Here is a 10,998-nt window from a genome sequence, read left to right on the forward strand (position 1 = left end):
CATTTTAGAACACACACATTCGTGTAGACAGGCTAGGCTTTATAGAAGCAAGCAAAAGAAACTCTGAGGAAACAACTGTGACTTTATCACAATATATTCTTGAGACAATTTGAAATCTTTATTTATGGAAAAAATATAAAATGGCATAAAATCCTCCATCAAGCAGTCAATTTATGAAACATTCTGCCGCAGGTAATCTGCAATAGTTCAAGCAGTGGTTGTAATCTTAGGAATTGGCAGAGATGCTGAGTACAGCAGAAGGCATCCTCCTTTTTATTTTAACTAGTGAGTCAGTACTGGTAAATTTAGGGGATGTATTTATTGGAGTTGTTAGCTGCAATTACTATGTCAAGAACAAGAAATAGTCTAAAAATGGATTAATTATCTCTGGTTTGGCGATTTCTAGGATCTGTCTTGCATGGCTATTAATTATAAATGCTTATACAAAGTTATTCTTCAGACAGTTGCTTGCTCCTGTTAATACAATTGAATACATGAATTATCTGTGGGTCATTGTCAATAACTTGAGTGTCTTGTTGGCTACCAGCCTCGGTGTCTTCTATTTTTTAAAGATAGCAAATTTTTTCCACCATATGTTCCTCTGGTTGAAGAGGAGAATTAATGTGGTCTTTATCTTCCTGATAGGATGTTTGCTTGTGACATGGTTACTGTCTTTTCCACTACTTGAAAAGTTGATTCAAAATAACAAAAGAAATACATCCCAACAGGTCCCCATTTAAAAAAGTGAGTTTATTATTGTCTGTGTTTTTCTGAATATGGGAGTCTTTTTCTATTTTGTGGTGGCTCTAACTGCATGCTTCCTATTGATTATTTCACTTTGGAGACACAGAAGTCGGATGCAATCCCATGTCTTAATATTCAGAGACCTCAACAGAGAAGCTCATGTGAAAGCCATGCAAGTTTTAATTTCTTTTATGATCCTTTATATATTGTATTTCATAGGTATGGCCATAGTTACATTGTGTTTGTTTATCCCAGAAGGCAAACTGCTATTCATGTTTGTTTTGATAATCGCATTCTTTCTTAAATTATTTATTTATTCATTTATTTATAAAAAAATTTCCACTTCCTCCCCTGCTCCCAATACCCTCCCACTCCCCCCACTTCCTCCCCTCCTCCCTCTCCAGTCCCAAGAGCAGTCAGGGCCTCCTGCCTTGTGGGAAGTCCAAGTTCCTCCCCCTCCTTCCATGTCCAGGAAGGTGAGCATCCAATCAGACCAGGATCCCAGAAAGTCAGTACATGCAGACCAAGACCCAGCGCCACTGTCAATGGCCTCCCAGTCAGTTCCCATGTCAGCCACATTCAGAGAATCCGGCCCGATCACACGCTCATTCAGTCCCAGTCCAGTTGGCCCTGGTGAGCTCCCACCAGACGAGTCCCCTTGTATCAGTGGGTGAACACACCCCTCGCGGTCCTGACTTCCTCTTTCTTGTTCTCCCTCCTTCCGCTCCTCATTTGGACTTTGGGGGCTCAGTCCAGTGCTCCAATGTGGGTCTCCGTCTCTATCTCCATCCATCGTCTGATGAAGATTCCCTCCGATCCTGCCTTCGTTGCCTGCACTCTCCCTCCATCCGCTTCCCATTTGAACCCAGGGAGTCAAGACCAGTGTTCCAATGTGTGTCTCTGTCTCTATCTCCATCCATCACCAGATGAAGGTTCTATGGTGATATGCAAAATATTCATCAGTATGGTCATGGGCTAAGGCCAGTTCAGGCCCCCTCTCCTCCACTGCCCAGGGAACAATCTAGGAACCTCTCCTTGGGCCTGGGAACCCCTCAAGAATCAAGTCTCTTGCAAACCCCAAAATGGCTCCCTTAGTTGATATGCACACCTCCCTGCTCCCACATCCATCCTTCCTCCCTCCCCCCATCCCACTCCCCCAAGCCATCCCCAATCCTCCCCCTCTCCCTTCTCTCCAACCATCTCCCTTTACTTCCACCTCCCCACGCCCCATGCACCCAAGTTTGCCTGGCAATCTTGTCTAATTCCAATATCCAGAAGGATAACTACATGATTTTCCTCAGGTTCACCTTCTTATTTAGCTTCTCTAGAAACATGAATTATAGGCTCAAAGACCTTTAATTAAGGCTAGAATCCACTTATGAGTGAGTACATACCATATTCCTCTTTTTGGGTCTGGGTTACCTCACTCAGTAAAGCGTTTTCTACTGAACTGAACAGAGAATTCACAACAGTTGAACTTCGAATGGCCAAAAGACACTTAAGGTCATGCTCAACATCCTTAGTGATCACGGAAATGCAAATCAAAACAACTTTGAGATACCATCTTACACCTGTCAGAATAGCTAAACTCAAAAACACCAGTGATAGCCTATGCTGGAGAGGATGTGGAGTGAGGGGAACACTCATCTATTGTTGGTGGGAATGCAAACTTGTGCAGCCACTGTGGAAATCAGTGTGGCGGTTCCTCAGGAAACTGGGAGTCAACCTACCTCAGGACCCAGCAATTCCACTCTTGGTAATATACCCAAGAGATGCCCTATCATACTACAAAAGCATTTGTTCAACTAGGTTCATAGCTGCACTATTTGTAATAGCCAGAACCTGGAAACAACCTAGGTGGCCCTCAATAGAAGAATGGTTAAAGAAGGTGTGAAATATATACACATTAGAGATAATCGCATTCTTATATCCCTGCTGCCACTCCTTAATCCCAATTCTAACGAAAAGTCAGCTGAAACAATCCTCTTTGCAGGTAGTGCGAAGATTAAAGTGCCTTGAGATAGGATCAGATCTCAGAGCCACATGATAGTCTGAAAAAAAAATTAATGGTCCAGGATAATTTGGTGAAGAAATCCTTAAAGACAATTTTCATTAGTACTGTGTTTTGTGAGATGTTTAACAGTATTGTTGAACATTATTGGAGTCTTCTGAAATGTTCTGACTGTCACTCAAGGAACCTTACTCTGTGGAAACATTTTAATTCTGTGTGTAAAGTCATCTGTTCATTTAATTGCTAGAGTCTACAACTACTTCACCCACGCACTAGAGTAAAAGTACTGATCATCATAGATTACTCCATGTCATAAAAGAACAAATACAAAAACAAGAAACAAAAAAGAAGGCTGTGAGGCAAGCCTAACTAATGAAGCAAGGCTTTGTTGTCATTTTCTTGGCTTCCCTGGATAGTTGACACCCTTCCATAGGAAATCCCAAGGTAAAGGAAACCAAGACAGACCACTGTGATTGCTTCTAAATCCTGAAATTCTTCTCTTTTTTTCTTTTGTTTAATTTTCATTTATTTATTTTTAAATTCCTTTTCACATTCCAACCACAATTTTCCCCTCCTCTTCCCTTGGCTTCTCCTCTCCCTAACCCATCCCCCATCCATTCCTCACAACAGATAAGGTCTTCCATGGGGAGTCAACAAAGCCTGACACATTAAGTAGACACAGGACCAAGAAACTTTCCCACTGCATTAAGGCTGAGCATGGTATCCCACTATAGGGAATGGGTTTCAACAAACTAGCTTATGCACCAGGGGTAGATTCTGGTCCTACTGCCAGGGACCCCTTAGATAGTTCAAGTTTCACCCCTGTCTCCCACATACGGAGGACCTAGTTAAGTCCCATGGAGACTCCACAGCTGCCAGTCTGGTGTTCAAGACTTTCCATGAGCTTGGTTCAGCTGTCTCTGTAGATTTCTCCATCATGACCTTGACGTCCCTTGTTTATATATTCCCTCCTCCCTCTCTTCAATTGGATTCTTGGAGCTTGGCCTGTTGCTTCATTATGGATCTCTGCATCTGGTTCCATCAGTTACTAAATGAAGGCTCTATGATAATATTTGGGGGATCCACCAAACCGATTACAGGGGAAGGCCAGGTTGAGCACCCTCTCTACTGTTCCTTTTACTGGGTGTTTGATGCAATAGCAATGATCAGATCCAGCTTACAATTAGAACAGCAGATCTGGCTCTTTGAAATTTAACTAGACAAAGAGAGTAGAAGAAAAGCTCTGTCCTATGTGTGGAAGATAGGATCAAAGTACTGATGAAAGAAGTCTTTGATCTCTATGAATACAGTGACTTGAAATGAAGTGGTTGTAGATCATCTAGAACTGAAGAAGACTCTGCTGAAAAGCACTACCAAAAGACCTAACACAGTGTCTGACCAAAGCACAAAAAAATGAACAAAGGGAAGAATCTGTATGAGATATGCAATGATCTGCCTTGGGGTTTCAAATATATCCACACACAAAGAAATTCTCCCACACACATACATTCATATGCTCATGCACATGCAGAGACAGCACACACAAACACACACACACACACACACACACACACACACGCACACACATACACTCATGAACACATATTCATTTATGTAAATGTACATTCACAAATATATTTGACTTGTTGATTCTGAAGTTGAATTTTTATGTTCAGTGTGATAGATAATTGACTTATTTTGAAAATTTATAGAATTTCATCATTCTTGTATTTATGGACTGATACCTAGATATTGACATACATAAAGGTTTAACTCTTCTTATGTTAATTTTTCAAATTAATATTTTTGTATGTTTGAATAGTATGTTTGAAAAATACAGAGAGAAAATATAGCATACAATGAAAAAGGTAGGCTAAAGGAATCTCATAACCACCAGTCAGCACTGCAAAGGGTATTTGCAGAAATATGTAGGACAGAAGAGAAAAATAATTACATACAATGGGTGACAATGAGAAAACAACACTGATAGGTCATTCTGTGGTTAAACAACAAGATCTAAGCAAACAAACACCATAAAATCAGCAAAAAGAAAGAAATCATGACATGTCTTGCAGTAATAACTTTGAATATTAATAGTATCAACTCTCTAATTAAAAGACACAGATTAGCAGTTAGATTAAAAACAGGATTTTTCATGTTGCAGCCTAAGAATTTTACTTTCACAACACATTCTAGAAAAAAAACTAATTTCATTCATTTTTTAAATAGTCAAATTTAATAAAAATGATAGGACATAAAAATCATTTTTGTTCATCTAAATACTTTTAAATATTGTACATTAAATTCTTTTTTGGCTGTTGTTATGAGTTTCTTATCCAGGACTCCATGGATATAAGCAACTGATAAATGGAAGATGCTAATTAAGATTGTGACATGTTTTTAAAATTATAAATATATGAGTATATGTTTGTATATAATTGTCAGCAACTTTATGTCATATTGTTTTCATAATGGAATCATAAATAGTGCCAACAATAAAGAGCATCATTTGGCTTCTGGTTATACTTACCTTGTATTAATAGAAAAAAGCACTATTTTACTAGTTTTATAAAAAGAATGACTATATATTGCAATTTTAATAAATGGTCAGCAAGTGTATGAACTGATTCAAGCTAAGTAAATTTAGAAGTTTCAGAGGAGTAGCAGAAGGGAGAAAACTATGTAAGTATCTAACAAAAAATTTAATGAGAGTGCTTTCTACATAGACAGACACAGATACTTTTGCATTGTTTCTGGACCTTCTCCATATACATATACATATACATATACATATATATCTTTCTTGACTGAGGAGGGTTAATCTTGCTAGTGGGAAAATAAAGTTGTCACTCTACATTAATTTATCACTGATAGAATGCATATTTTGTTAAAAGTGTTATGAGATTTCAGATTTTATTGAAATTAATTCAATTATTAGCTTCAGGAAGTAATAAATAGTTTTCCTGGTGTAAGGAGGAAAACTCACTTGAGGACTTTAATAAAATAGATACTGACATTTGAACCATGAGTCCTGTGTTATGACATCAAAGGTCTTTCCACAATTTACTGTCTGGGCCACAATGCAGTAATAGCAGACAAAGCCAGGAGAAAGTACACCTCACTTCTAAACCAGATTTGGAAGAAATATAAATGGCATTCAGGAAGTCCCTTAAGAACATTGAGGCTCATAGAAGTGCAGACTTACTAAATGTTGATTTTGCCAATTTGGTCCATTGCTGTAATTCAACATAGACCTTGATTCTCACAAGTGTTCTTATTACCTTAGCAGACCATCTCTCAAGAGCTACTACAGAAAAGAAAAGCACATCTATGCCAAAATTATGCACAGACAAAGCCCCTAGTTTCTATCCAAAGCACTAAAAATGTTGTCAAATACCGTCAAAGCCTATAGCAGAGATTTCTCAGTTTTCTGGAACGTGACTGCTTGCTATTTCCACCAATATACTTGACAAGTAAGTCTTTCTATAACTTTCTTTGCTCTGTTACTATAAAAAAATCATGATTGCTTCCTCACAGGAACATGATACTCAGTAGGGAATTTAGGAGAACCTAAATATTTGTTCCAGTCCCAAAATAAACTGTCTCTCTTACTCCTTTGATGTAAGGACTCTTTCTTTGGCCCTCAGTGTTTTTCTCCTTATCCTTTTCTCTCTGTAGCAGGGGATGTGCAAACAAACAGCTCTACCAATGAGTTTTACAATCCTCGACCAGTCCTTTGACATCTAAGTTGAACTTTGGCTCAGAACAAATAGCCACTAACATAGTGTTTTATGTAGACTCCTTGCTATGGAATAAAGCACAACTGTGCTCTTATAGCATAGAGTAAGCATTATCTTTATCATTGAACCACTATGTTTGTTTGGTTATTCTCTATACTGTTTTTTTATTCATTTAAGTTGTGCTTATAAATGAAAATTGTGGTGATTTTTCTCTTTTTCTCTTTCTGTTTATTTGGGGTTAGGGATTTTTTTCCCAGAAGAGATCTATCACCATGTTACCTAGGCACCTCAAGCCATGAAGACAAGCAATGCACCTTTCTCAAAAGAACAGAGAACATGGACTTAAGTATGTGCCTATTGCCATCTAGTGATACTAACTTCCATATTTAAAAGATGAAAATCAATGTTAGATTTTGTGCTTTGTATCCTTTCTGTACTTATTTCTGTGAAACAGAATGTCTAAGGATGGTTTGTTTATATAATGTAGTACTGATATGGGTGCTCAGTGTAAGTCAGCACAAAATAACTGACATCAGATATGTGGGGAAACTCACAGTACAGCAATCTAGTCTATACCAGCTTGGGGCTGAGTACAACTTTTGTACAATTCATGGTAAAAAAAAAATGGCTTTGCATCTTCATTTCCTGCTTTACCTTGCTGCCATTAGGTGTGCGTAGGGCCTAGGTGCCTGCCTCCATGTAGCCGGTATGCTACTCACCTGTGTATTCCCCTTGAGTACCAGAACGTGCTTGGGTTTCTGCTGTAAGATACCTGTCCTGAAGCCATCATCAAAAATGAACAAAGTATATCTGTTTAGTCTATCACTCCTCATGGTCTTATCAACTTCCCCGTCTCCTGTGACTCTCCAACTTTCCCACTGTCACACCATAAACCTCACAACCTGACACTTCTTCAAATGCAAAATAGTCTCAAAGGGACAAACAAAATACACAAAAGAGAAACTTTCATTTACCTATTAACAAATTGAAAGGGAGGCTTTTAGTCTGCCCCATCTTGTAGACAAGCTAGGACTTATGGGAGCAATCGGAGGGAACTCCATTATGACATTTCAGATTCCTCTGCAAAGAATTTTTGAGATACATTGAAGTCTTTAAGGGAAGAAGATAAAGTCACTCCTTCATTGAACATCCATTCGATGGGACTTTCTACACCAGATAATCTAAAACAGTTTCAGAAGAAGTCTTCGTAAAGATTGGCAGAGATGCTGAGTACAGCGGAAGGTGTCCTCCTTTCCATTGCAACTAGTGAGGCGATGCTGGGAGTGATAGGGAATGGGTTCATTGCTGTTGTGAACTGCACAGACTGTGCCAGGAACAAGATGATATCTAAGATTAGTTTCATTCTCACAGGCTTGGCAATTTCCAGAATCTTCCTTGTGTGGCTATTAATTTCAGAGGCATACATTAAGATATTCTCTCCAAACTTGCTGTCTTCTATCAACATTGTTGAACTCATCAGTTATCTATGGATAATTATCAGCCAATTGAGTTTTTGGTTTGCCACCACCCTCAGTATCTTCTATTTTGTAAAGATAGCAAATTTTTCCCACTACATATTTCTCTGGTTAAAAAGAAGAATTAATACAGTTTTCTTCCTTCTGATAGGATGTTTGCTTGTGTCATGGTTATTTACTTTCCCAGTAGCTGTAAAGCTCATTAGAGATAGTAAAATGCAATATATAAACACATCCTGGCAGATCCAAGTGAAGAAAAGTGAGTTACTCTTTCACTATGCTTTCACCAATGTGGGAATATTTTTATTCTTTTTGATAATGTTAATTGTGTGTTTTCTGTTAATCATTTCCCTTTGGAGACACAACAAGAGGATGCAGTTGAGTGAATCAGGATTCAGAGACCTAAATACAGAAGTTCATGTGAAAGCAATAAAAGTTTTAATGTCTTTTATCATCCTTTTTGCATTGCATTTCATGGGTGTTACCATCAATGTAGTATGTCTGTTCATCCCAGAAAGCAACCTGTTGTTCATGTTTGGTTTGACAACTGCATTCATCTATCCCTGCTGTCACTCACTTATCCTAATTCTAGCAAACAATCAACTGAAGCAAGGCTCTGTAAGAATTTTACAACAAGTAAAGTGCTCTGAAAAAGAAAAGCTGCATGACAGTATGGAAGAGAAATGAACAATCTGAAAAAGTCCAGTAGAAAAAAAAATTCCCTGATGACCCCTTTCATTTGTGCTATGTTCTTTTATTAATTTCAGCTGTTATAAAACATTGTTCGAATCCTCTGAACTTCTGTGACAGCCTCTGAAGGAATCACACCCCATGGTGGGATTTTTCATCCTATGTGGAAATTCATTTGTCCAGAATGTCTTCTGACTCCTTCATTTCTTCCCATACATTTGCCAGAGAAAAAACATAAACCATAGACTATCTCCTGTAAAGAAAGACTCCATGGTGTGCCTAACATTCAAAACGAGACTTCATTGTGATTCCCTTGGCTTTCCTGGACTACTGGCACCTTTTACCCAGGAGATCCAACGCAAAGGAAACAAGAGAGATAGTTAAAATCAACCTTGACATTGGGAACATGGAACTTTTGTGTACATTTTTTACTCCTACCACAATGTTACCTTTGTCTAATTTGTTTGTTTGGATGCTTTTTGTTGTTTTTGTTTTTGTTTTTGTTTGGTTTGATTTAGTTTTTTGAGACAGGGTTTCCCTGTGTAGCCCTGGCTGTCCTGGAACTTGCTCTGCCAACCAAACTTACTTTGAACTCAAAGATCTGCTTGCCTCTGCCTCCTGAGTACCAGAATTAAAGTTGTGTACCACCAACAACCAGAAAGTTACGTTTATTTTTTTAAAGCACAAAGTTTTTATTACATTGGGTGTTTTTTATAGTACTGTGGTCATAATAGTGGATTTAACTCTCATAAAAAGTTAGAAAAACATGAAAAAATAGGTCAAAGCACTCATGAAATTATTCTTCAGTGCTAGTGATATCAACAAACAAAATTTCAATGCCAGATAATGGCTGTCAAGTTGCTGGGCAGGGAGGAAATCCTCTAGAATTCAAAGATAAAACAGCCTGTCGTCATTGTTCTTACTTACCCACTAGAACTTTATAATAAGACCTTATTGAGGAAAACAGGACAATCTTAGGTAACAGGACATTGAGACTGAGAATTTTAGTGACCTGGAAGAAAAAGACATACATATATCTCCAATGAAATATCTAATAAAAATATCACACATATATGTGTGTATATATGTAGATATACATATATATTTATATAGAGAGGTGATAACTATATAAAATTAAGCCATCAATTGTAAATTAGTATTTTCATGAAGAGACAACCTATATAATGAATGTACAAATTTTTATTGTTTAGTCATATATCCAACACAAGATTAATATGTATAATATATACAGAGTTCAAAATACTAAATACCATCAAACCAAACAACTTAATAAACAAATGGGTTGGTAATATAAACAAACACCTCACTATAAAACCCACAAATGCCAAAAATATTTCAAACACTGTTGAGCAACCTTGGTGACACAGGAAATACAAATTAAAACTACATTGAAATTTCATCTCATCCCAGTAAGAATGACTATCGTCAAAAAAAAAAAATTGCAGCAAATGTTGACAGTGGCATTGGGAAAAGGCCTTGGGATCTTCCTGCTGATGGAAATGTAACTTAGCATGGCCTTCACAGGAATCAGTGTGAATGGTCTTCACAAGCATCAGAAAAAACTATCCCATGACCTGTCTACAGCACTACTGACTACACACCCAAGGAATCTAAGTCAGTGTACCACAAAGACACTTAGACATTATGTCTATTGCAAGTCTATTCACATCTTACAAGTTAAAGAACCTGCCTTGGTGTCCGTGAAAATCAGAATAGATAAAGGAAAGGAAAACTGATTCTGCCCAAAGATTAATGAAGTATGTCATCTATAGAAAAATGGGTACTTCCGGGGAAAACAAGATCAGATTTAGAAAGATAAATGTGGAGAATTTTCATTCTGTGTAAATCAGCAATGAAAATAGCTATCCTGCAGAATATAGAGAAATCATCATTACCAACCCATATATCCAACATAAGATTAATATCTACAATATACGACAGGTTCAAACACTAAATGTTAAGAAACTGAACAACTTAGATTTTACATAGATAGAATGCATATGTAAATATATAAATGCAAACACCACACACACACACACACACACACACACACAACATGGAAGTAGATGGAGTCGCTTATGTACACTATCATATTGTCTGCAAATAACGAAAGTTTAACTTCATCCTTTGCAATTCGAATCCCCTTGATCCCCTTATGTTGTCTTATTGCTATTGCTAGAACTTCAAGCACTATATTGAAGAGGTATGGAGAGAGTGGACAGCCTTGTCGTGTTCCTGATTTTAGTGGAATGGCTTTGAGTTTCTCTCCATTCAATTTGATGTTAGCTGTCGGCTTACTATATATTGCTTTTATTAT

General features: G+C 37.6%; 1 protein-coding gene and 1 pseudogene across 1 annotated transcript; both read left to right on the top strand.

Annotated features, from left to right (window-relative positions):
• The first annotated feature begins 242 nt into the window (after positions 1-242).
• LOC148122563 (taste receptor type 2 member 114-like) lies at positions 243-2,791 on the top strand (annotated as a pseudogene).
• Positions 2,792-7,718: 4,927 nt separating this feature from the next.
• Positions 7,719-8,657, top strand: LOC125399303 (taste receptor type 2 member 114-like). Its single transcript, XM_048432779.3, has one exon. The coding sequence runs from the start codon at positions 7,719-7,721 to the stop codon at positions 8,655-8,657; it is 939 nt and encodes a 312-aa protein (XP_048288736.3).
• The last annotated feature ends 2,341 nt before the right edge of the window (positions 8,658-10,998 follow it).

The sequence above is a fragment of the Myodes glareolus genome, chromosome 3, assembly GCF_982192425.1.
Source record: "Myodes glareolus chromosome 3, mMyoGla1.1, whole genome shotgun sequence".
Lineage (NCBI taxonomy): Eukaryota > Metazoa > Chordata > Mammalia > Rodentia > Cricetidae > Myodes > Myodes glareolus.